The following is a 27,967-nucleotide window of genomic DNA, read 5'->3' as shown; positions in this document are numbered from 1 at the left end:
TACAGGGAGCTTAGAAAACTGCCTTTATTCTATTAGTTGTTGGAAAAATGAAAATACAGAAAGAGTTTAGTTGGCTGCAGAACAGCAAGAAGTTCACAGGTTAGGAGTCTGATCACTACATGGTAACCAAACTTACACAAAAAGTTTCTTTTCTTTTAGTTTTGAAACTGGGTCCAGCAATGAACTTAAGGCAACTGAACAGTTCAGAAGCTTTGAGTGTGAGCAGGCTGTCTGTTCTCATCCCTACGGCACGTCATGGAAAAAAAAACTCCTCCTGGGTGTGCAGCCCACTCAAATCATTCAAATGGGTCGGACTCTTACAAATGAAGAGGGGAAGAGGATCAGCTGCTTTCCATCGGACTTTATTTTCAAATACAGTTTCTTAAAAAACCCAGAACACCTTAACGCAGAGGTTACAAGTAACAGTATTAGGAAATCCAATTATACAAAAAATACTACATCTAAGCTGGGGTAAATAGATTTATTTTTGGTAACATACATTTAAACTGGCACTAATTACACAGTAACTAAAAGGTAACTAACATGAAACCACAGAACCCTCACTTTTCCTTAGCTGAATGGGACTTGGTCATTTCAGAGTGATCACATTTTCAAACTAATGTTTTTACACCACTGAGCCATGAAAACCAGATCTTCCTAAATGTGATAGCACTGAAGCTACGCTCGATTCCACATACAGCCATGTAACTGTTGTACTCAATTAGAATAGGACGTTAGTTATAAAGTAGTTACAGACCAATCCTCTGTGCTGACAGCTTTTTCTCTTTCTAGAGAGAAGAAAGAAGAGAATTGTCTTCAATTAGCGCCTGGCATATCCTGTGAGTGCAGAAAAGGTTTGTTAGAGGAATGTTGAGGTTAACCTTGGGTGCACAGATGAATTTGATGCAGATTGTTATAAAAATCATGATTGGCTTCTAAATACTGGTAGCAAGATGACTCAATTTTTAAATCTCTTAAGTAAATTATAGATAATGAAAAAGGCCAGTAATCATACACTAAGATTAATAAACAGCACTTCAAAATTACTCAAGTGCAGGGTGCTGCTTTGGCCATCTTCCTCTGGCCACGCTTTATAAGAGAAGGCACCCGGACTTTTTCTTGCCACGCCGGGCTTGCAAAGCAGCTCTAGTGGCCATTTCAAAAACCTCCCTCACACCGTCTTTGGTCTTTGCCGAACACTCCATATACCCAAATGCACCAATGCGGTTTGCCATATCTCTTCCTTCTTCGGGTTTGACAGGCTCCTGCAACAGCACAAAGGCCACCGGTGAGAACAACCCAATTGCTGCACACTCATCTTCTCCACGCCTCCCCCACCCCCAGCTCCCCAACAACTGCAAAGGATTTTCTGGATTAAATGCACATAATTGGTTGATTTATAATTTATTGATCCCCTGAGAGCGATCCTTTAAATAATAAAGGCAGATTTAGAATACAATTTGCTTATTTTCTACAGATGCAGCACGCGCCTCAGCTTGGATCATACAGATGGGCGTGCATTTGCACCCTGTGCCACTGCTTGAGGACATGATGGGTTTTCTAACACCTCTGAGCTTGAAGGCTGCAAGACCTGTTGATGCTTGAGCAAACGATTGCTTATTTCTAAGGAAAAACTTATGCAACCCCGTCCCACAACTGTAACAAAAGCCTATGAACAAATCCCCAAATTAATGCCTCAGTCTTTATATAAAGACAAATGCTATGCTATCAGAGCAAAAACTCCAGAAGACAGCAGAGCATCTGCAGTCCTACACCGGAGCTGGGGGTTTCAGACTTGGTTTGAAAATGAAACCTAGCAAGAGGCTAGGAATGAGCTACAGTCCCCGTGGTTACCAACTCAAACCACCAACAAATAATACTGTTTCCTTTCACATCCCGAACACACAAAACCAATCACAACTTGAGTGGCATGCATTCGATGAGCTGCTCCTGATTAATCCCCTCTAGCTCAGGCATCGAGCTCTCCAGCATGGGGAGCAGCTGACTGTCACAGCAACCCAACGGAGCATTTTCATTGCTGAGAATGCCTTTTTCTAAAAACCCAATCTCCAAATATGAAAAAAGAAACACTCAATTAAAGGCAATAGATACTTTCTGGTTTCTGCTGAGGCAAGGGTTCATTACGCAGCCCACAGGAAGCTGGCAGCAAGCTGCAGATGCCCGTTTCATGCCTTGCTACAACCACTACACCCTTTCTTCCTCTATCATAAGACGATCAGAAAGGAACCTGCCTGCTTCATTTTGGCCAGCTCTCGTCTTGTGTGCTCATCATTCCTCAGGTCCTTCTTGTTTCCTACCAAGATGATAGGCACGTTGGGGCAGAAATGCTTCACTTCCGGGGTCCATTTTTCTGGGATGTTTTCTGAAAAAGATAAACACACAAGCATGACCGCACTAACCCCGCCCCTGGGGAGAAATTTGTTTTGAAGCTTTTACCTGCTGCCTGGATGGTTTTAGCTTGCTAATTCACTCACTGATACCCCTTTTCCTACTCTTAATTTGGGAAGTAAATGGACCTGTTCTGGTATTACCAAAAAAAGAGAAACTTGCCCATGGTAATTTTAAGCCTGAAGGACATCTACCCTCTCGGCTTCTCCACATCTCTCAGAAGCTACTTGACAAGGGTTAGCACAAGGCCCTCCAAAGAATAGCACGCAGAATTCCCAAGCGGAAAGTTACAGAACATTTTCCTTCAAGAGAAAAGTTTTTTTCATCACTTCTTTTATAAAGCAACATCAAACGACCACTGCAAACTCTCCCATTAGCTGTAGCAGAAATGTTGCTCCGTACACTAATTACAGATGTACAGAAAGAAAGACTTTGTGTAAGTCATTGGCAGATTTGCCGTTTCTCCCTCTCTGCAGCAAATGAATTTGCACTGCTACAAGAAAATTTTTCCTCTTAATTTATCTTCCCTGCATGACAATTTTAAATGAAGCTGCACTTGGAAGACTTGAGGGATTCTAAAAGGAAAACCTTGATAAATTTCATGCAGCAGGAAGTGTTGAAAAGCCCAAAACATTTGGCTTTGCTTTCAGAAGCTCTCAGACATCTGAGATTCACCAGTGGATGTACCTGCAGGCTACAGAACCCCTTTTTATCTTCCCAAAATTCCATTCAGCTTTTGAAGAGGTATTAATCATTATGGCATTGTTTTCTTTCTTGAAAGAACAACTTAGACAAGCATTGTGAAGCCAGTTTTTGCACTACAGCCAAAACAGCAACTCTGCAGCTGCACCTGGACTGCTCAGAGGGTGCCGGCCTCTAGACGCTGCACACCTGAAGAGCCATCTGGCAGCACACTGGAAGGAAGGGAAGGAAAAAGCAGCCAAGATCAGCACTGATTAGATCCCTCCGTGCCTGCCCCCCAGGTTCAGTAACCGATCTGGGGTGTCAGTCAGCCTCCAGCTGCCAGGGAGCAGCACACGCAGCGTAAGCGCCCTCAGCTCAAACCTGTGAGCAGCCACGCCAGGCACGACCGCAGCACCGCTGCCAACAAAGCCTCAAAGTGTCTTGGAGAGACAAAGACAATGGATGATGTATCTAAGCACAGGATCAGGTGAAGGTGATGAAGAGAGAGAACAGGATTTCCCAGCTATCAACCAGGCATTGATTTTTCTAGACAGAGCCTTTCACACCTGACTGCCCGTTCAGCAGCTGCTGCCTTTCAGGGGCAAGGCAAGACGTGAGACCGAGCCGCTCTCGGATATTGTCCCGATCAGACTGTAACGTCACTGCAACATTTTAAGGAATATTTTGTTTGCTCCTTTACTCAATCCTTCTGTGAGTTGTGGCAGGAGTGGTATTTTTTAATCATCATGGTAGTTGCATTCAGGATTAATCCTTCCATTAACTGCACTTCTGTGTCCTTTTTGACTCATTTTTATTTCTTCCTAACACACAACTCTGGGAGGCAGGGTTCTTCCGTAAGATAAACCAGAGGTGTAGGAAAAAAGCCTCTCTAAAGACAGCCTGCAGTGATTGTGATCACCCTGGCAGCAGGAAACTCCAAAGGATTCAGTGGTTTAATTGATGTAAGAGAGAACTGGTACCTCATTTATGAGCACCAGTTAAAATAATTTGACACCTGCCATCAACAGACAAAACAGAAAGGTCTCTCACTTCTTCTGGCTAGGAGCTGCCCAGAGCACAGACTTAATCTTCACTTGTTACAAACAAGCACCAGTTGGTCACAGTACAGAAGGTTCTTGTCAGAGTGCAGCTGGTCACACCCACACAGGTACACACACAATCCATGCGCTAACGATCTACCTTAACATTATCCACATTCTAGTAAGAAATCTCACAAATAGCCACTAAGCAAACAAATCCCACTGGTGAGAAGCAGATAAGGGAACTCGCTTCATACAGAAATTCATTTGTTTAAGAGAGTGCTACCGTGATGTATTTGTTTAGGAGACTCCACTGGATGGATGGAGTAATTACCATTTTAAAGGGACAGCAATCAAAGTTCCAGAGATGTTGAGTCTTATAAATAAGAGTATCTCTACCTCCCATTCCTTACCCTCTTCAACAACATCTTTCTAAGAACAAAGACATTGGTATCAGGTTTATAAATCAATCGGTGAAGATTTTGGCCTTGGACTCCACAGCAAAGAGGTGCCTATCTCATACACAGGTTTTTAAAACACATGTTTTTGGAGCTCAGAAATCATAAATCAGGTAACTCTTCTCTTTTTTCCATCACAAGCAGATGTCAGTCGCTGAAAAGCAGACTAGGAGGGTATAAATCTCCAGCCTCTGATCATTTCCACCAGCAAAAGAGCCACCGCCCTGTCAGAGAAAGCCCTCCTCCCCTGAGGTTCAGGCTCATGTTTTTCCCTCACCATGCAGAGAGCAAACAACCCCAGGCTATTCGGGATTAATAACTCAGAGTGTTTCAAGCTGATCTCTCTTGAATAAATGGAGGGGGTGAGGGTGGTGGAAGGGATGAAAAAGCCAGTGAAAGCTAGTGTTCCCATTTACAGAGAAAGGAAGTTACTCCATTTTCCTGGATATAGTGTGGTCTCGAGTGTGTAAGAGTCTACAATTTACAAGAGGAAACAAAAATGTAAAATCAAACCTCGGGTGGGCCCTGACACTCAGCAGACGCCTTCCAGACCCACAGGGTTCCTGGACACAGCAGAACCTTCCCCACTTGCTTGAGCTAACCAAGGCAGCGCCTTGCAAGGGACGAGCGCACCAGCACGCTGCCGGGACCCACCAGGCAGTGCTGCGGGTGCTGATGGGGGCCAAGGAGCTGCCTCCCTGCTAAGTGCTGCTCAAATTCCACAGCAGAGCCCTGGGCAAGCGCAGCGTGCGACTCAGCCTTACAAAATGCCACTTAGCATTGCTGAAGAATGCAGGTTCCTTTAAGGTGCTCATGTACCTCCAAAACCAGTATGATCTTTGGAACTACAAATGCTCTCAATCATTGCAGCACATGAAAATATATTTCAGAGCATGATTTCCAAGGGGAACACAGTGACACAGATGTAGTTCTGATTCAATTAGCGATCTACTTACCTAAACTATCAGGACTATCAATTGAAAAACACATAAGTATAACATCAGTATCTGGATAAGAAAGCGGTCTAAGTCGATCATAGTCTTCTTGTCCTGCTGTATCCCACAAAGCCAACTCAACCTGCAGCAGAAAGTTCAAACCAGTTAGCCAGATCGCCAGGGAAGTTTTGATTCAGAAGCTATAATCTAGGAGAAGCAGATAAATTTTTCAGCCAACACCACGTAAGAGAAGACTACAAGACAAACATTTTTTACAGCAGAACTATTAGAACGTTTACATTCCATAACTCTAAAAATCAATTTATTGCATCTTATGAGACTGTTGTTTATATCCATGACCAGTAACAATTCTCTGAAAGGACAAAAAAGCTACCAGCAGAAAAGCCAGACGGAGGAATCAAAGGGCTGGGAATCTCTCTGATAAGCATTCCAGAAATACCAATTTTCAGAGAAAGGGGACTCTCTAAGTAAGTGCTTCTTAGGATTATGCACATTTTCAATTGGTTTACAGCTGGAACCTGCAGTGACTAAGAAATGTCAAGATTGTACTTCCTTAAGCACAAATTCATTAGCAGAAATTTACACTTGCAATTTGCTTTCAAATTAAGCTGATTTGTGTGTAAAGCTTCTTGTTACTGAGGACTGAATAAAGTAGTTAATGTTCTCAATATTTCTAATTATGGTGGAGGTAGGGATGAACACCCTCTAGGATTGTTTAAAACTGTAGAAGGAATAACCAACGTTTAAACCAGGTGATTTATAAACTATAACCAAGCTCTTAAGGTACACTCTTGCTCGAGATTCTCTGATGTCTCTGCTCTTGCGATGGAGTGGGTTCCTTCTTGTTTCAACTCCTATGTTCAAAAAAACTCCAGGAAAAAAAGTCTACAGCAGCTCAGATGAAGACAGACTGGCACAACTGGAACTCAGATGTGACCTTGAGCGCGCAATGCGGGTGCTTGGTTTAGCTGTGAAGGTACAAAGCCTTAGGTGCTCACCGTAGGGTTGAGCGGCTGTCAAACAACGCTCTTAAGCACTTCTCACCTACAAAACTTTGCAATCAAGTTTTCTGAAGACAAGTGCTTGGATAAAAGATGTCACCCAGTTACAAAACCACCGGCTGACATTTCCACAACAGAAAATGCACGGCTTGAGCTGCTCATTCAATTTTCATTTAGATACCAGCTGGATATAATTGAGAAGGCACAACTCTGCTCACCCATTTAGAGACGCAGATTCAGGCAGAAGGGAATGAGGAAGTTTCACGAGGTGATAAGAGAAATGGATACCACACATATTTTGAACAATAGTCCTAAGAGTCCAAGAAACAATATAGAAACTGCAGAAACTCTCACTTGGGGGTAAAACGTGCTCTAATACTCTAAAAGTACATTTTTTTTTTAAACCTATTTGTATTACAGAGAGAAAAGCTCATTTTAGACTCAAATAGCACGAATTATCATGAATAAAACAAATAATCCACACCTGTAACAGGAAATCAAATTTAACACAAAGCCCAAAACTGACTCGCAAGTTTTTTGCTGAAAAGAGGATTGAAACTGAGCAGTTTCAACCAATCTATCGCTGCATCCTAACTAGGACTGGCTGGAAGATGTTCTGGCTGCAGCTGAACCCAGAGAAAGGCACATGTTGCAGCAAGGGACAAAACAGGGAAGCTCAGCACTATCAGCATCAAAACCTGCCACATGCTCCCGAGGAGGACCCACGGCACTGAGGTCAGGCCTGTGTGGTTACCATAAAACAGACATAGGCCACAGCTGCCTACAAGGGTTCAAAGATAGCTGGGCTTCCAAGGTGCAAAGTTTCTGCTTTGGTGCTTCTGGAATATCCTGGGAAGTGACAATTTTACACACAACACACTATCCTGTGGGACAAAAATCAGAAGATAATCTATCTGGTGTTCAGAGAACAGTTTTCTGAAAGCTGCCCCCTGGAGCTGGGGCTTGGCTTGTTTGCCAAACAGGAGGTCTCACAGGTGAAAACTAATTCTCAAAATCTTTAAAGTTAAACATTTTAATGATTAATTTACTGAAGCACACACTAAAATGAAGCTCAGTGAGCTGCGGCTCTAAGATTGGCTGCTAAGAGATGTGTTCCTTCAAATGAATAGGACAGATGATCCCTTTGAAGCCTGCTGGTCATCTGTTCTGAAGAGGATTCTGCACTTTGCCAGAAGTAGGTATGAAAAAAACACTCCAGAACAAGTCTTTGTTAATGACATCACCAGGTCCCTGCCAGAACAGGGACCTTACAACGCAATTCCAAGGGCTAACAGCTCAGTGTTCTCATCACGTAGGCACATTTTGAATTGCTCCATCCACTCCCACCTGTCGCAACATTTTGGAGTAACTGTATGTTTTGTGGAATGTTAACTTGTGAGAAGTTAGAAACAGGTTGATGAACATCAATGGAGATGAACAGGTTCTAGCAAGGCATTTTTTTTTCCACAGGTACAGGATCAATATTTTAAAATACATTTATAACATCAGTACTAAGCAAGTGCACTAACCGCTTATTAAAGAAGTGCAGACACATTCATGCTATCGCAAATGAACGCAAGTCCCTGCTGACTGTTACAGAAGTGCAGACGTACCTGCTTTCCATCCACTTCGATATCTGCTACGTAATTTTCAAAGACAGTGGGAACATACACTTCAGGGAACTGGTCTTTGCTAAATACAATCAACAGACAGGTCTTTCCACAGGCACCATCACCCACTATAACCAGCTTTTTTCGAATGGCTGCCATAGCTGAAAAAGAAAAAGAACACATTATTACTTCTTCTGTTGCAGCTTTTAATAGAAATACTATTAATTAACAAGCACTGTTTCCAATGAATAAGAACTTTTAAATTGGGAGTACACATCCATTAGGAACACAGATATTTGGAAGCACGCGAGTTTGAATTCCCATCCTTTTGAGAAAAACATCCCCCAGGATTTATCAATGCTCCAAAGTGCAAAAATAGCAGAAAGAAGAGGAGGTTGGTCTGGCTCAGCAGCTCTTTACCTGTCCTAAAGGTTAGATAGGAGTGTTCAGAGACAGCAAGCGAGCGAGCAGCACTGTCCAAGAGCACCTTCTGAAAAGTGTCTTCTACGTAATTGAATGACAGATGCTTCCAATCAAATGCAGTAATGTTTTCTTGTCACACTGAATTGTCTTTACTACAAAGTGTCAGAAGCTTTGTGCAAGTCAGTAGGCCTCAAGAGCGCTCTGCTGCCCCATCAAAGCACGAGCAGAAGCATCTCAAGGTAACCAGCCCGTCCCTCCAATTACAACCACCACACGACAAAGGATTTTGGAAGTACACATCCCACTCCCCAATCTGCTCTCCTGGTGCTGTTACCAGGTTAACAGCCTGCTCTCAGCTTATATTAAGTAAAAGGGGGACGCAGAGGGAGATACCACCATGGTGCCCCACACAGGTCTCTGCTGTTCAACATATGGATTTGTACCAGGACCACGCACATCCACAGCCTGTTCACATGCAGTTTTGGCCTCAAAAACACATTATGAAAGCTTGAAAAGGTTTAATGAAAGTCTAGAGTCAGGGTGGGACTGCATGAGGTGTTGGATTTGGCAACACCTGTGAAGCCACGAGTGGCCCAAACTGCATGGATAGGGATTGATTGTTCGTCATCAACTCCCACAAACAAACGCGAGGGGGATGATACAAAGATAGAAAAGAGTTCAAGCCTCCTAGATGGCAATGGGCCTTGGGAACCCTAACAAGAGGATGTTGCGGACACAAGAAATGTAGAAAGGCATAAAGGAAATCGGGAAAGTACATGGGAGAAGCCTCCTACATGAGTTAAAGAATGCAGAAACCACATCTGCCTTATGAAATCCCCATAGGCAAAGTACTCGGAAGCTGAGCAAGTACTTCGGGAAGCACTATTTATGGGCCTGCTCTCTTCTTACACTTCCATAGGCATTTATTTGTGAGCACTGCAGGAATAAGCCAGAGATTTAGGGAGGGACTTGGTTACAAGGGACTGGTATGAGGGCAGAACCATAACTACTTTCTTCTTCGTACCACGAAGGCGTTGCAGGGGAAGCTGCTTAGTCATCCCATGAACATCCTGGAAATGGAGCAAACGGCAACACCACCATAATCCCTACCATTGCATGACCAAAATACCACACAGGCAGCACCCCTGTGAGTTAACTTGTGCCATGACAACCCCAGCACAAAGCTCTGGAAGGATGACTGGCAGCTGGCGAGGAGAGAAGGGCTCCAAGAAGATAATTAAGACACAGCAAAGTTGCTTTACCCTTTCCTGCCTCTCCTCTTGCCTTAAGAAATTAAATAGAAAGGTAAAGCTAACTCTATAACAGCAATCTTTAGCACTGTTGGGTGGTGAAGAAACAGTGGATATGATGGAGATTCTGTACTTCTGCTCCAGCTGCAGAGAAAGACCATTTCAGCCCATCAAGCAGCAAGGACTCAAGGACTTGTAGCACACTGCTTTGCAAGACAGCTGCTCAAGTAATCCAAATCTGTCACTAAAATGATCTTCTTTCACCTTGAATATCTGTATATATGTATTAATAAGTTATTTATCTTAGGGAATTTGGGTTATTTTACATTTGTGGAGGGTTTAAAATGATTCAAGCTTTGAAGGTTTTCTTTCAGTGATTTTGGGTGGTTTTGAATATTTTCTAGCAATGGTAATTGATTTTTACAGAACTGGAAATCATCTGCCCTCTGCATCAAGTCAGTATCAACTACTTACAAGTTCTACTTACTGTCAGCTTTGTCTAATCTGCCCCTAAAAACTCTAATGCTGGGTCCTATACATGCTCTGCAGCCGCCTACCCCTCTGTTCCGCAATATTCACTCTGAGACAATTTCCCCCAATGCGTACTCTCAGCCTTCTTTGATGCAATGCAAGCACACGACTGTTTATCCTGTTTGTCACAGGCATAGCAGACTATTCCCTTTCCCTAGCGCAGCTGAGAATACACGCCTTCATTTCAGCTTCTCTTCAGGCAAAACAATTGCAGTTTATTGGAGCCTTCTCTGTAAATCATATTTCCCTGACTTTCCTGTTGCTCCCTTCTGGGCACAGTCCAACTGGCACAAATTCACCGAAGCACGGAGCCCAAGAGCTGAATCCAGTATTTCACCCAGGGCTTTACTGACATTAACGAGAGCTGCAGGCTTATTTTATTGATCTTCTGGGATCTACCGCTGCTTAAACACCACACTGCAAGTGTATGTCTGGTTTTTTTCCTCCCCAGAAAACAACACTGTTGATACATTCAGCTTTTAATTCATGGTAAGTCCCGGCTCTTAGGACTGCCGCACAGTAAACTGCTCTCTATTCACATTGTACCGTCACGCTTCTATTTATCCTCCCCCAACTGATGTTTCACTCTCCCTCTAAGTTCTAGCACTGTCCTCCAGCTTAATCACAGCCTTACTCAGATGCAAGTTTAATAGTCATGATTCCCAGATAATTATCTAGGTCACTGATGAAACCACCCTGGAGACAAAAGCAGGTGGATGACGGAATGGGATAACCTGTCCTTCCTCCTCAGTTTCCTCCCTCCCTCTCCCTCCTGTGCTAGTGGCTGTGGCCCTGGCCCCTGATCACTTCTTTTACCTGCAACAGCACCTGCTGTAGGTGACCTTTTTGGCGTCACCTATGGATAAATGTCCTTTTCTGTGGATTAGCAGATCAACTTCTTCTTTATCTTCCTTTAAATACTTCTGTCACTCTAGATTTTAAGTGTTCTTTGCCAACTGAAGCTCATTTTGCGCTTTGGCTTTCTATATGACTATGCCTAAGGGTCTATAAGAAAAATGCAGTTCTGTAGAAGACTCATCATTTAATGCAGTTATAAGCTCTTCCCTAAAAAACTGCTTGAAAATTTTAGTTTTGTATATATACACTTAAGCATATATATAAAAACTTATTTCTGGAGGTTTATTTTATCTCCTCAATACTTTCTTCCAGAGAAAAGCCTATCACACAGCTCTCCCTGCCTGAATCTTTCCTGAGATCTGCTGGCATTATTTGGATCCCACGCGGAAGACCATCCTATCAATCACGGTGCCCTCCAGCAGTGTGCGCTCAACCACCTCTTCCCACTACTCAGGATCCACCCCAGGAGACTTGCCCCTGCTCAGTCTTTGATGCGCAAGATGGTCATGAGGACATCTCAAAACTGCTGAACAGTCCTTTCCATCTCATAGAACAAATACCTGCATAATTCCAAATCTCTTATCATCAACTTCTAAAGGATCCTGCTGGATGCTCACAAAAAGCCTCAACCACCGTCTCTTTTCTTGGTGACATACAGCACCCTCATCTTTTTTACTCTAGTTTCATCTTTTTTACTTCTAGTTCTAGTTACTCCCAGAGCACTAGCACAGAAGAAGTCCTGCTGCATAGTGTCCTTGGAATGAATGCGTTGTACAAAATTCAAGATGCAAAGACGCATTTATATCCTTGAAGCTCTCAGTTGCCTCCAGAGCCCTAGGAGTTGCTTCTGATTTGTTTACCTCAAGCGTTCCCCTGGGCACGGAGACATGGCACGCGATCCTGTGTATAGACCCCAACAAATCTTCAGAAACAGCTCAGATTAAAAATGCTAGGTAGACACTCATGCCTCAGGATGTCACATCTGATCAGTGGATAGACCCCTCCATCAGTCTCGGAAGGAAGTGACCAAACATCACAACCACTTATTTCTTCCTGACATCAGCAGTTATGAACATCACAGCTCTATGGTGCTTGAAGTTCCTTCTCTACTGGCAAGGCTGAACTCTTACGTGCTGCCAGAACAATACACCCCACCTCTATTCAACATGTAGATGTTCAAGGATGGAACGCTCCCGTTGAGCCTGCACCCAGCCTTCTTCTCATGACAAAGTCATCTTATCTGTATCCCTGAAGGTCTCCATGCAGATGGCAATTGTTCTAACAGTGCTACATGTCCAAACTGCCCATATTTATTCTTCACATTTTAGCAGGTATCTGGCCAAGGCAACAGCATCCCATAATCCATGATTAAGTATATTTACAATGATTTCCTAAGTGAGAGGATTCAGCGTACAGATCAGCATCTTTTAGCTAGCTATTTTTAGCCAAAATAAATACATTCCTACCCAGTGGGTGGCTATAAGGGATTTTCAGGTCTGGCAAATACACAGAAAAGCAACATCACCGTTGTACAACAGAGAAAAAAACTGATTGCTTAGAATGAAGCTGTATCTTAGAGACGTACACAACAAGGACCCCATCAACAGATTCATAGCAGTTGGGTCTTTCTGATGCATTCTGACATGCTCTGGTTTTCCTAATCAGGTGTTCTGAATCCTGAAAATATATCAAATTTCAACCAGGGATCAAAAAGCACTTTGCCAGCCTAAAACGTTTCATTGAAGATGAAACCTTACATGCAAGTTAGCATCTGCTGCAGCAGCCTGTCACCTGCGAGTATACGTTTACATTTAGAGGTAAAAACCTATATGAACTACCTAAGAGGCTCTTACAAATGGACCCAATCCAAGCGACCACGACTGTAAATGAACACAAGCACTACACATTCATCATTTTATGCAATGTATAGAGCGGGGTGAGACCACTAAATCCAGAAAACTGCTTTAACAACACCACTGACTACACACACCCAACAAGGAGATAACAGACGAAATATTCTATCCCAATCAGTGTAACAAAATGACCACAGTGATCTTCTAGGGGAACGTGTCCTGTCTTCTGCAGCGAGACAACAGACCTGCAGTTTTGTCCTACTCTTAAATGAAGCACTCCTCCCACCCTTGTATTTATAGGATACGTAAACCAGCTACTCTGCTGGATTTGAAGTGGGAACTCTCACAACATGATTCATCTGAATGGAAGAGATTCAATTATGACGTTTCCCCAACCTAGGCCAGTGCCTTTCCCAGGTATTACAAGAGCTGTAGACACGGTTTACTCAACCCCACTAACATCACAGGAGGTTACAACACAAGGAGCTCCTGTTTGCTGAGTTGCCACACTAATATCCTTGTTACATGAGGCTGCTATTTCTAAGGGCAGCAAGGCTCTGCGACTCACGCAGCATAAAGCCCTGCTTGTTAAGAGAACTTAGCAAATGCTCTACAAGAATGAGAAATGGGGAAAATTTTTTTTCCCCATGCTGTAAATGTACTCCCTTCTAAGTCTTGTTGTTTACTGCAACGGAATTTGCCTCTTCTCCTCAGCGTGCTATTTATTTTTCCAAGGAACATGTCCAGTGCCTCCTCTCCTGCAAGTCTCAAGGCCACACAGCATGAGAGAACTGTAGACTTGCTGTTGACATTGTGAAGATGGAGAAGCTGGTAACAAACATGCCAGGTTTGCCTGTCTTGCTCTGAATCTCATCCTGGAGAAAGTAATAAAGCAAAAGAAACAGCCCTTTACCATCACATAGGTATCCCAACCAGATTTAATTTCTATTACCAATCAGCTACAACCAACTTTATGTTGCCTGCTCAGATCCCCTGTGTAATGCACAGTTTTGTTCAAAGAGGTCTGGATTACTACATATGTTAGCAAGAACTTGGCAGAAGCAGTTCAGCAGGACCATTATTGATGTTTCTGATGCTGACAGGGAAAACATCCTTTAAATTCTTTACCACCAAGTCTTGCTGAAGTCCTTAAAACTAAAATGTTGGAAATCAAGGGGTTTGAAATCTTATAAAGACCGCTTTGCTGCTGACTTCACCACACTCAGCACTTAAACAGCTTGTTATTGAGCAAATTACAGCCTGGCACTCTTCTCACTTGCTTCATTTCCCCTTCAGGCAGCCCTGCCCTGTGCCAGCAGGAGGAACAGGAGCAAGGCTGAGGGACCAGAAGATGAAACCGTGCTCAAGTGTCCCCCATCCCGACCAGTCAAGCCCTGCCCTCTACCTACCACAGGCGAGAACTGCCTCTGCACCAGGACCTGAATTTACTCTTAAAATACACCTGCTTTTGTTCAAGTTTGATGGGAAGGATAAGCGAATTTCCCACAAGACTCCAGTGATGAAGAGGATGTGGATGTGCAGGCTTTTCCCACAGTTTTCTTCTGGCTATTTAGAATGGTCTGGCATCAAACCCGAGAATCACAGAATCATAGAATGACTAGGTTGGAAGGGACTCACTGGGTCATTGAGTCCAACCATTCCTAACACTCCCTAAACCATACCCCTCAGCACCTCAAACTACCAAAACAGTTTCGAGCAGAGTGCAGATCAGCCCTAAAACAAAAAGGTCTGTTTTCAGGGCAGCTGTACACACACAGTGGAGAAACCAAGACTGAATATGGAGCATCTGGGTAAGGGAAACGGTCCAAAGACCACGAGCAGAGAATGCGGAGAGGCCAGGCAAACAGACGAGGAGGAGGATAGCAGAAGGATTTAACCACTCAAATCCACCCTCCCCTACAGCAGGATCCAGGATTCCCACATCTCCCAGCTGTTTAATTGCCAACAGGAGGCAAGGTTCTCAACCTTCTCCACTTAAGTCCTAAAGGAAAATGTCAGCAACCATATATTTTGTATTTTTTTCCTCCACTACACTTTTCATTGGTGACAGTGAGTATAAAGAAACGCCAGAAACATTGCAGTTGGCTGCTGAAACTCTATTCCTCAAATCAGGTCTTTGAGCATACAGAAGCCTGCGTGTGCTATCTTGCTATTTTCTCCACACAGCTCATACAGGATGGGCTACGTTCTTAAAGAGCAATGGTTGTAAGTAAAGGAAATGACAACCCAAACTCACCTCTTACCAAAGTCGCAAAATGGGTAGCAAACAGCCATGGGACAGCAATAACAGCAAGAGAAAAATAAAACAAAGAAAAACAGCGATTCAATGCTGTAAAGGAGTTAGATACAACTCATGCTCCTGCTACAGGGTTCCTAAAAGATCCTGGAAGAACTACATACATGAAACCATGCTGCAAGCGACCGCTTGTTTATTACCTTTACTTCTGAAGACATCCAGAATAGAACTCGTCTGTACAGCTGCTCTGAAAGTAAAGACAGACAAACTCCATGCTCAGGCTGATTGTTTGGTACCATGTACAGTTTGAAATCAAATTTACTGGGGTAGAAATAGTTCAATTACAAGCCACTGCAACACAAACACCTCAAAGATGAATGCAGTCACCACTATAAAGGAGACAGTCAACAGGGCTTATTTCAATAATTGAAATTTACTTAATTCTGTGCAAATTTGCCTGTGGAAACTTGCATTCATAACTGATAAACTACGGTATTTAAAGCGTTGCCAACAAGGCCTTTGGGAAACAACTACATGCACATTCCTTACAGCATCCAGCACAACGCAGTTTGACAGTACTGCAAAATAGACCTATTTCTAACTACAGCTACGTGGGAGCAGCTGGTAAGAAAAACGTGTATTTTTGGAGGGTTACATATGAAATGCAACACTTGAGAGAAGTCCTAAAGCTGGCAAAGCACAGGGCAGGCTACTGACACTGCACATTAAATGTTAGCCATGCTGAAACAGAAGTTTTCTATTATTGGATTGAAGTATAATTGAAAAAAAAAAAAAATGACACAGGTCAACGTAGGACCAAAGGGATTAAAATACTGGAGAGAGGTCCTTCAGGAAGGTCCTCGGACAGGGCAGGCAGTTTATTCAGACTGTGTGTTAACCACGCTAGTTAATACTTTGGGGAAAGGGCTTTGCGAGCATAGCTGTGCCTTTCCAGAGGCAGCTTTAAATCAGGAGCAGCACAGCTGTGTTACAGCCCTGGCTAATAACCCCACTGGGTCTCAGCTAACTCCGCAAATAACCAGCTCAAGCCTCTTTGTACCACATCACCAGGACCGGGAGCAGCGTCAGCTTAACTGCATTAGGTCTTAACAACGTTGGTTCAGTGCCAGCCCTGGTGAACCCTTAATGACTGATGAATTTTACACAGTCCTTAAGAGTTATCCAAAAGCACCAAACTGGTGTTTAATACACATGGGCATACAATGTGTTTCAGTTAAGCACACAGCATGCTGTTTATGCTGCTTTTACAACAGCTGCGATAGGGCAGGAGGTACCTCAGCCAGCACAAAGCCTGCCAGCGCAAAGGTTTTGAGGAAACCTGAATCGGCAGTCAGTCCTAGATCCGTGTTGTGTGTCATGCGGACATAGTACATCTAATCTGAGATATCACGTGAAGTCTCAAAGCTGGATTCATCCTATCGAATTACAGCCCTTGCCCTTGCTTTCCTCTTCAGGATAAATCCTGTATGACAACCCGCAATTCTTCTGACTCGCAAAGAAGAAAATTGCTTTGGATTCTGATATATTTTCTCACTTTCTAACCACCAGAGGAAAGAGTATAACATTTTGCTTTGCTCTCCTCCCCTGTACAGGCCACCTGCCCTACGCTTTACAGGAACGATGCCTCAGCATGATCAAACACCCCCAGGAACACACAAACTATCTTTTGTTGAAACGCCCAGGCCATGACTGTGTCCCTCAAGCAGCACCAGCGCGGACACTGACCAAGGGACTAACTCGTGCTGCAGCAAAGTTTACATTTCCTACCCCCGGCGACTCACTGACCGTCCTTTACTACAGGTCTGCACCCATAAAAATGGGTGTGTTAGCCTGGGACCTAGGTCTATGCACCTCAGCACCTGGCATTCAGGATCAGTTTAGGAGTGGATTCTTGCAGCAAAGCAGAAGTGGAAAAATGAGCAAGAAACTTCTTTCTCTGTATTCTCCAGTCTCCAATCATTTTCAGCTCAGGAGCTTCTGGGGTCATATGTGGTTCTTGTGAATTTGGTAACCTCACACAGATATCTCTTCCATGAGCTTGTCCAGGCTCCCTTTGAACCCATGTAAACTTCCAGTGCTTCTGATATCCTGTTGGAGGGAGTTCCCACAGCTTAATTACACATTGTGTGTAAAGCCACTTCCTTCAAATTCAAAATTGTCCCTATTAGTTTCTTTTTCTGCCTCCTAAATCCAAAACGGAGAGCGAACAGTTTACCACGCTCACTCCCTCGCTGCTGCCCACAGAACAGACCCTCTAAACGGAAGCATCCTAGCATAGAGGGATTTTTTGTTTGTTTTGTTTAAGGTTTTCCTATATCTTTACAGCTTTGACAGCAGTGACTGACTGGTTGATCCATCAGCCGCTGCTTGCATGTGGAAGGACAAAGTGGAGGAGGCATCATGGTGAAGCGCTTCAGCCGGGAAGGCCCTTGGCAGCCCAACACCGTGTCCCTTCCCATCCCACATCATCTGTCCCAGCCGCACAGGCACCAAGGCTGCTGCAACGCTGGCCCCGGGAGCTGCAGCCCAGAGGGACGCCCTGGTTTTGAGCAGGGCGTGCTGTACATCCACCGTGCCCTATCAGAGAACCACACCCTGAGCTGCATTTCAAGTGCAAACAAGCTACAGCTTGGTCATTCCCCCGTACACGTTTCACTCCTCGCATTAACTCCAGCGCACATTATCCTGACTTTAAAACAGGCGGTAATAGAGAATCCCCTACCCTGCTTCTCCTTCCAGCAGTTAGCTACAATTTCTGCCCTAGCGATGAGGTGTTATCTGTCACTTCCTCACTTATTTGGCCTCTGCGAGTTACTTCATACTGGTATTTTGTTTCTTCCAGGTGGTTGGTAAGAAAAACAGCCCAAGAGTTAACTCCTCATGATCTCACTAGACAGACGCACTTGAGTTGCCCCTTGTCTTTCAAAGCTTTTCTCTTCCTACTAAATTTAATACAAACCGTATTGATTTTGTACCAGCTTAGTTTCTCACTGAAAATGACATGCAATTACTGAGAAGGCTAAGATGAACACCTGTACTTAAGATCCAAACTGAAACAATTAACACTAATTGTTTCTATTTCCCCCACTCCAGGCTGAGTGGCATTGCCTTAATTCTTTCCTGACGCTTTGTTACTTATTCCATTATTGTACCTGGGATTGATGTCTTAGACTGATGGGATTATAATCATTAAGGTTGTCCTACTTCTCTTTATTATTACTGCATATTAGCTTAAACTGCTGCAGTATGTAAAGAGCTTTCTGGGAAGAAAATATTACATAAACCCCCTCCATGCTCAAACCAGAGATCCTCAGAGCCAAGATATCCATCCCAACAGGGGTGTCAACGGCCAAGTCTGGTCAGATCAGGCGTGCACCACCATTCAACTTTATTTTATATTTATTTAAGGAGATAATCAAAATACCTGATTTAAGGGAAGTTCCCTGTGTACGGATAAATAACTGGTGAGAGATAGGAAACTAGAGAGAAAGAAATGCTCAGGTCTCACAGAAAACCACCAGCAGAATCTACACAGCTCAACATCCCTAAGTGACCTGAAAAAGCAAGAAAAAATAACAATACAACACAATTCACTGATGATGACAAGATGCTGAGGTCATAAAGGCAAGGGCTTAGTGTGATGAATTTCGGAAACTTAACAGACTTTGTGCCTAAGCAAGAACATTCTAAACGGATAAATGTGAAGTGATGCACAGGGTATAAACCAGATTCAACTTCATACGTGGAATCATGGACTGGGAGCAGATTGCTGCTACTCCCGGGCAGTATTTTAGGTTATATTGTCCTGTAAAATAACAAGTTCAACACTGTGATGAGCTAAAAAAATTAAAACTCCAGTATTAAGATCTAGGAAAAAAAAAGAAGAAACCAGAAATCATTAAGCTGGTGTAGGAATTCACAAGCACGCCTGCATCTTTTGTGCACAGTTGTGATCCTCCCTGTGTCAAAAGGCTATAAAGGAACTGGAAATGACTCAGAGCAGGGCAACAAGGATGATTAAACTACAGAACAGCTTCCACATGAAGAACAATCATGGCAGGACTGGAGAAAGGGCAATCTGCAAGAGATGCAAGCGAGGAAGAAAACGACTGCAGACACTTCTCTGAGATCCTACGCAGCAGCAAGAAAAGCTGGGGCTTGAGCACTGAGACTTTAAAAAGGCCAAGGGCACACGGGGTGAGCCAGGTTCAGAGGAAAGGCAGGCCGGCCGGCAGGGCACACGGCAAGGCTGCCTTGTTTCTAACACATTTCAACTTTCTAGATCCATAATTTCTTATTCATAGGTTCCTCTTTGAATCCCCCTCTTCTCACAGTTATTTTCATGCTGCTGAGCTTCTGTTTTGTATTTTCAACTTTCAGTTTCTACTTTTCTCCTATTTAATCCATCAGGCTTTCTTGCATTGTTTTTTAAGTGCAAACAAAACAGATGCCTTCATTTCCTTTCCAAGTTGGGTTATTTAATTTGCTTTCAACACTTGGTTGGGGAAAAATATCACAAAAGGAGGTTCCTGAAACATCTTTTTTAAGCCTGTTTAAGCCAAAACTTTTAGAAACTCAAACAGCAACTTGTGCCAGCAAAACTCTGTCTTAACATTGTCACCATGCATCCTATTTTGCAAACACCAAAATTAGCAAGGTCCTCCTATGCTCTTCACCTCCCTGTTTCTATATAATTAGTAAATTAACACCATTTCAGAACTCAGGGAAGAAGACTAATTTGAACATTTCTCCCCTGCCTTACTCCACCAGGACAGGTCCTGCTCCAAGGCTGAACGCAAAGCTAGGACTACGAGAGGAGAAAGCAGTGTTTTGTTCTCAGGACCTGTGGCTGCCATAGCTGTCCTTCCACCCTCACTTAACATTCCTGTTACTTTGCCCCTACTGACTAGGTCTTTGTTATCTGTAGGTACGATGACTTACGAGAGCACTTCTCTTATGCAATACTGACTCCCAAGATTACTTTAAACAAAATGAGATTAGGGCTTAATATTGAGGTAACTATAGTAGATCTGTGGATCTCCACTTGTGTGCGATCTGCAGAATGCTTTGCATATGAGATACCTTTTTAGTTGGTATCCTCTCTGCCCAGACACCTCCAGCATTTTCAGGAGGATGGGGGGCACTCACACACTGAACAAGGCAGGTTCTGCTTGGGGAAGATCGCAGTCTTTAAGCACGCACTGCTGCCACGTCACGGGCAGTAGCACACACGGACAAGAGAACCTAACACCAATTCTTCCAGACAACCCAGAGCTGATGCCCTCACCTGCGTTCCTCCTCTCACCACAAGACATCTGTTGAGACCGCACTGGTTCAGACCAAACACTTCTCAAGTCCAGCACCCTGCCTGACAGACGCAGGTATCTCAGGTGACTAAGAGTAAAAGAAGGAGCAAACACATTGATACCTCTGCAAGTGTATTTTCTGTTCCCAGCTTGAGGGTATTTTTTGTTTATTTAATCTTTGTGCTCAAGAGCTCATTTGATACCAGCTTCTTCTGTGATTTCATCTGTTTGATCCTGAAGCCACATAAATTGATGTCATTCAAAGCACTCTGTGACACCGCACTCTGCAGTCTCAGTACAGACTGCGGGCGGAAGAAGCACCATCGGTTTCGATCTAGGCAAGACTGTGCTCAGCGTACCAAGCTGAAGGGTTCAAATCTTTCTAACCATCCCTTGTACGAAATCCATACCTCCTCCCTCATCATCATTCTTCTCGGCCTCTTCCCGCTGCACAAAGCCATTTTGAAGTCCATCTTCCTTTGCACAAAGCCACAGTAATTGGTATATTAAAAAACGAAAGCCATGACACTACCCATCTGTTTTCTTCTTTACTCCCTCCCCCAAAGCCCCTCACGAAGACTAATATCATCACTGTTGAACTTTAAACTTGCATTTTCACAGAATTATGACAAGCTTTTCCTCCAAAGTGGCAATAATTAACTTTAACCCCATTGGTGCATAAACAACCTAAAATGTCCCCCCGTAACAAACTTCATTTGACATTTTACCGTCTGTATTTCAGTATCAGAAGGACGAGCTGCAATTCATCCTAGTCAGCTCTTGTGTTTTCTTCCCTTACTACTCAACACCTTTCCTACCAGATCATATATGAGTACGCTGAGCAGGACAGGTGCACCACGGATCCTTGTTCTTAAAAAACTCCAATAGATTTAAGCAGCACTGTCTCCCTTGTGGAAATCACACTGACTTTCTCCCAACACAAGTTGTTATTCCATCTGCTTACTTATTTTTATAGAATTTGTTTTTAATAAAGCCCACTGAACTCTGATATCTGGCTGAACTGTCTTTAACAGCTACCTTGCAAGCCATCTTCTACTTCTCTGGCTTCAAGGTTTTAAGTGAGAAATTACAGTGTGTAATTAATAATTCGGTCATTTCATCCCTGTGCTTCCTTTGGAACCCTCGGGCAAGCACCATCTGGTCTTGGCATTTTGTAACTATATTTATCATTTTGCTCTAAAAACTTATACGCCAACACTTCGAACAGAGACAGATCTGCCAATGAGTCCTGCTTCCCATAAAGAGAATTTCTGGCATAGGACCTCCACAGTGAACAGGAATGCACATAAGTCATTTAACTTTGTACTGATGGCTTCATCATCAAATATTTCTTTCACTTCATCATCATGGCCCTCCAGACCCCAGCACCTTTCTGGCTTCTGATGTACTTGGAAAAGAATTTTCTCTTAGTTATTAGTACAACGCTGCTCACAGCCTATCTGGTGGGCCCTTATATTTTTCATTTGACTTGCCAGGGTTCTTTTTCTTGCTGAATTCTCTGGTCAACTGCACGACTTGAACTTTCTGAAGGCTGTATTCTTATTTCTAATGCTTTCTCTATCCCAAACTGCACGCTCGTTCTCATCTGTCAACATCCCACAGTATAATTTAAAATCTTCCCAAGAAGACTTTCAATTTTGAGCGCAGGAGCCTAGTTTTGCTGTGGTTTACATGGAACCCAGCCTTTCCAAACAGCTTCTGGACTCAAGTTCAAAAAATGAATCAATTCATTTTGTCAGTACCAAGTCAAGATCCTACAGCAAAACACCCTTCTCATCTCACACAATTTGAACAGAGCAGAGAGAAGGTGAAGAACAAAGAGCCGCCAGGTGTAAAATGTAAGAAAAATGAAATGTTAGAAAAGAATGCAAACAGAGATAGCTGGTACTGGGAGAGCTGCTACACCTTTCAAACCACTGACACACGCAGACAACCTTCCTCAAAACCGTGAAGATGAGAGAGAATCACTTTGTCCACATCCACAGTAGAGATCCGGTCCAAACGTGACACTTCTATCAGCCAGTACACGGCCAGGTGAGACAGCAGTATTTAGCGTTGCAAAGCACCATTAATTAAATGAGCAAATAGACTGAATTCTGCATTGTTCCTAATTAGAAACAACAATTAAAAAAGCACAAACAAAAAGCCCACAACTGTCAGAGCTTGAGGAAAGAAAGACCTCATATCCGTTGTGGGTGTACTGCCCAATTTTACTTGGTATCCTAGTGACTCTCCATCTGTTCCTCCTGCTGGGGACCTCGGTCATGAAGGCTGGTCAAACAAAGACAGTGAACCTCGTTCTGATTAGTTTAATTAGATGATTCATTTAGGAAGGACTGGCTGTTAGTTGTGTGTATGCAACAGTGGATGGCAAATATCTTAATTGAAAGGCAGTCTATGGATATCTTAGTTCTTTAACTGGCTCAAACACCCTTCTCAAGAGAAAACATGGCGATAGAAAAAGGACAGAAGAGAGGATAGACAAGTCAGAGTTGTTCTACAAACTCCAACCGTGTTTTGGTAGCTTTTATTCACAGTTCTGAATGAGGCGATGAGATCACATCAAGGCCAAAAGGCACCCAAGACACCTAACAGCGCTGTAAAATGGCTTAAAGCAAGAATAACTTCACCAGTGTACCAGAGACAGGTTTTTTGGATATTTGTGCTTATTTCTGAGATGACCCCGAAAGCGATAAGCAACTACCTCTTTCCACTTAGCCACCCAGCTATTTACACAGCGTCCAGTGTTGCAGGACAACAAACACACCAGCAGGTAAGGAGCAGAGGATTTTCACCACGCATTCCGGTGTGTGCTATTGCACAGCTGTATTCCTCGGAATGACGGTAACCTGTCATTTGGTAAGTTTATTTTGCACAGCACAGTTCGTACTATTCAGCCTTATTACTTGTTTACAAGGATAGACTCACCACAGATGAGTTTAAGATTTAAAGAGCATGCTGGCGAGCCCTTATCGACACGCTAACTTCCTCAAACTCACTGATTAAACTTTTCCTCCACCTTAGCTAAACTGCATTTGAAGATGGGTTGTAATACAACAGGAGAGTTTAAAGGGATGTGGAATTACACGGGAGCCAGATCAGATTTTAATATAAAAGCTAAAAGCGTCTGAGCAGAAACTTGGAAAGAACCTAGTGATATTGTAACAGCAGGGAATAAAACGTTACTGAGTGAGAAGACCCAACTGGCTAGTGAGAAAGTAGTAGTCTCGGTCAGAAATCTCTAGGGCTGAATGGACCACCGTGTAAAGATGAGCCAACAGGGTTCTGGGCAATGTAAATATGTTGAGAGAAAATGATGAAGCGCAAAATGTAGGAAAAACAAGAGGTACCATTAAAAAAAAATAAGGAAAGATAATGATATTTCTAAGCTGCCCAAACTATCAGACTGTTTTTATGTGGAATTTGCTTATCTGAAGAGCCATCGCTAGCCCTACATCCTGGTGGCAGTTAAGATCATTTAGGATGTTTTTACTGTCAATTCCTGGCTCAGAGAACTCCCCGCCTCTGGCGCTCAATTGCTGTGGCACTCAGCCAGAGCGTGAGTTTGGTGAACTAGGAGGGATAACATAATCACTTGGCTTAGCCCTGTGACTGAATTTCTTTTGCTCCTTGCGTGAAGGGGCATTTATGTCTTGAGAAACTATTTATTTTTTAAAAAAACCCAACACCACAGCAGGTATTCTAGTGTTAAATGATACAAATCACCCATTAAAATTAATTTATGTCGAGCATTTATGCTGAATATGCTGTCAGGCATTCCAGCGAACTAATTAAAATGAAATAAGGCTAATGGCAATTTTTCTTTTTTTAAACATGCAACTTCAGTCCAAATCAGAGCCAGAATTAGTCTGCCTACTTGAAATGTTAGCGTGGTGTGGCTGGAGCCCTGGGTACAGCCAGGCCAGAAGGAGGGCACACGGGGCACCAGGAGAGCCTTCAACTGAAAGTAAATATTCTCAGAAACAATCTTTTTTTTCAGACAGGGAGAAACTTCGTATTTCCCTACTGAAATCCCCAAAGAAAGCCATTGCAGAATCTAATACTTCGAGTCACAAACAATATTCAGGACAAGAAAACCTAATTTTTAAGATTTCTGAGATATAGAGATGGTTGTAAAAGTTGCTTTTAGAAGTGGTGCAGAGTTTTAAAAATCACAGTCAGCACAGTTTTTACCCAGTGTCAGCTCTGGGGTGGGGGGAGAAGCAACAACAAACCTAACATTCCCTAGGTAGGTCTTAGGATTCAGTTTTCTCCAAATCCTGCATTATGTACGGAAAGAGCGGGTGGGAACTACTGCTCATGATGGGTTCCCTACAACAAACAAGTGAACTGTACAGGGAGAGAAACAAAAGCTGGATATGAGGCAGCAACTAAAAACAAACAAACTGTTCCAGACACCTCTTAGACAGACTTAAAGGGATATCAGAGCAGTAAAGGCATCGTTTGACTGGGGACAATACTTCATGCTGAGCCTCTGTAATATCTTGAGCTTTGTGAACCTCTATAAGAAGTTTTGTTTCTTTTTTTTATGACAGAATCATGGAACGTCAGGTTGGAAAGGACCTTGGGGATCATCTGGTCCAACCTTTTTAGGTGATATGCAGTTTAAATGAGATGTCCCAGCCCCCTGTCAAGCCGAGCCATAAAAGTGTCCAGTGTAGAGGAAGCCACCACTTCCCTGGGGAGATTATTCCAACGTTTAACTGTTCTCATGGTTAAAATTTTTCTTCTGGAATCCAATGAGAATCTCCCCAGGAGCAACTGATACCCATTCCTCCTTGTTTTTCCCATGTGACTCCTTGTAAAAAGGGATTCTCCATCGTCATGATAGACACCGTTTAAGTACTGGTACATGGCAATAAGGTCTCCTCTAAGCCTTCTCCTCTATTTTTAGGCCCAAACACAGCTGAAGTGGTGCCCAAGTCTCTTCTCAGCCCTGGAGGAACGGGCTGCCTAGCAAAGAAGCGTTTGGTAGAAATGGGCCTCCTGGGAAAGGGCGTTTCGGTAGGAACGGGCCTCCTGGGAAAGGGCGATTTGGAAGGAATGGGCTGCCTGGCAAAGGGCATTTTGGAAGGAATGGGCTGCCTGGCAAAGGGCGTTTCAAGCAGGAAAGGGGCTATCTGGGAAAGGGGATTTTGGTAGAAACAGGCTGACTGTGAAAGGAGCTTTTGGTAGGAAGGGGCTGCCCGGGAAAGGAGTTTTCGGTAGAAATGGGCCGACTGTGAAAGGAGCATTCGGTAGGAACGGGCTGCCTGGCAAAGGAACTTTCGGTAGGAACAGGCTGCCTGGGAAAAGGGGCTTTGGTAGAAACGGGCTGCCTGGGAAAGGAGCTTTTGCCAGGAAGGGGCCGCCTGGCAAAGGAACTTTCGGTAGGAAGGGGCTGCCCGGGAAGGAACGTTTCGGTAGGAAGGAACCGCCTAGAAAAGCGCGTTTCGGTAGGAACGGGCCGCCTGGTAAAGGAGGTTTCGGTAGGAAGAAGCTGCCCAGGAAGGAGAGTTTCGGTAGGAACGGGCCGCCCGGCAAAGCGCGGTTCGGTAGGAAGGGTCTGCCGGGAGAAGGGGCCGGGTCTCCTCGGGCTCCGGGCCGGCCGGTCTCGTTGCGGGCGCGGCCCGGTCCCTGCTCGGCCCCGGCCCCGCGTGGCGGCGCCTCCCGCGCGCGCGCCCCGGTGACGTCACCACAACAAGCTGCCACTCACCGGGCACCCACGCGGGGGGGGGGGGGGGGGGAGCCGCCCACGGGCCCCGCCGCGGGGCCGGCACCGGGATGGGGGGACGGGGAGAGGGGAAAGGGGGAACCGCCGGGACCGCGCCCCGCCCGCCCCGGCAAGGCCGCCATTACCGGTCCGCAAAACTTGTGGGCTCGCGGTAGGGCCACCCTCCTGCTTTTGTGCGCCCGATGCCGCTCGGGCGGGCCCGCCCGGAAGCTGCAACGCGGGGTGCCGGTGAAGGCGGGGGCGGCCGGGCCGCACCCGGTACGAAACGCGGTGTAAATCCGGTAAACCGCCCTCCCCGAACAACACGATTCCCCTCCCCACTTCAGTACCTGCGGCCTGCGCTGCGTCTCGCTGCCGCCGCTTCCTGCTGTACAGGCCCGAGCTCGAGCAGCGGCGAACGGAAACGGGCGGGGCGGGGGCGGGCGGGCGTGCGCGCTCACCGGCCCGGCGCGACGCGGCCGCGGCGCTGCGATCCCAGCTCTGCGCCCCCCCCACACCCCTCGCCGCCACGCCCGGCCCCGCCCCCCGCGCGCGCCCCCGCCCGGTCCGCGGCCAATCAGCGCCTGCCGGCCCCGCCGCGCGACCAATCAGCACAGCCCGGCCGCGCCCAGCCACGCCCCCCGCGCGCGCCCCCGCCCGAAGAGCGGCCAATCAGCGCGCCCTGCGCGCGGGGCATGCCGGGAAGCCGCGGTATAAAAGCCCCGGTGCTATTTACACCGCCCGGGTTGGGTTGGCGGCGCATGCGCGGGATGGGGATGGGGATGGGGATGGGGATGGGGATGGGGATGGGGATGGGGATGGGGATGGGGATGGGGATGGGGATGGGGATGGGGATGGGGATGGGGATGGGGATGGGGATGGGGATGGGGATGGGGATGGGGATGGGGATGGGGATGGGGATGGGAATCCACGGTGCTGGTGGGGGGGCAGCTGTGGTGATGGGAGTTCAGGGGCTGGGAATGGGAGCGGTGGGCGCTGGGGCTCTTGGTGGGTGGGAAAGCCATGGTATTTGGGAGCTGTGGTGCTGGGACCCATCGTGGTGGGAGCTGGGAATCTTGGTGGGTGCTGGAAGCTGTGGTTCTGGCAAGCTTGGTGTGGAAAGCTGTGGTGTTGGGGAGCTTGGTGGTGGGAGCAGTGGGCACTGGTACTCCTGGTGGGTGGGAGCTATGGTGCTGGAAGCTGTGGTGTTGGGAGGGTTGGTGGTGGGAGCTCAGGAGCTGGGAATGTTGTTGGTGGAAGCTGTGGTGGATGGGAGCTTCATAGTGGGAGTGGTGGTGCTGGGGAGCTCGGTGGGTGGGAGCCGTGGTGTTGGGAAGCTTGGTGGTGAGAGCTCTCTTACTGGGAGTGTTGGTGGTGGGAGCACAGGAGCTGGGTATGTGGGTGCAGGAAGCTGTGGGAGTGGTGGGCGCTGGGAACCACGGTGCTGGAAGTTACGGTGCTGGCAAGCTTGGTGGGGAAGTTTGTGGTGTTTGGGAGCTTGGCGGTGGGAGCTGTGATGTTGGGAATGTTGGTGATGGAAGCTGCGGTGGGTATGATCTGTGGGTGCCGGGAAGGG

At 45.3% G+C, this 27,967-nt stretch overlaps 1 protein-coding gene across 1 annotated transcript; it reads right to left on the bottom strand.

Moving 5' to 3' along the window:
• RHOA (ras homolog family member A) lies at positions 1-26,906 on the bottom strand. The gene is made up of 5 exons (XM_054076637.1): positions 26,742-26,906; positions 8,162-8,319; positions 5,548-5,668; positions 2,253-2,383; positions 1-1,265 (listed from the first exon to the last, which is right to left on the bottom strand). Exons 2-5 carry the CDS (start codon positions 8,315-8,317, stop codon positions 1,092-1,094), a joined length of 582 nt encoding a protein of 193 aa, XP_053932612.1. The 5' UTR covers positions 8,318-8,319; positions 26,742-26,906; the 3' UTR covers positions 1-1,091.
• Positions 26,907-27,967: the final 1,061 nt, after the last annotated feature.

Source organism: Cuculus canorus, chromosome 11 (assembly GCF_017976375.1).
Source record: "Cuculus canorus isolate bCucCan1 chromosome 11, bCucCan1.pri, whole genome shotgun sequence".
Lineage (NCBI taxonomy): Eukaryota > Metazoa > Chordata > Aves > Cuculiformes > Cuculidae > Cuculus > Cuculus canorus.
The sequence above is the reverse complement of the archived record's forward strand: the minus strand, read 5'-3'. Positions and strand labels throughout refer to the sequence as shown.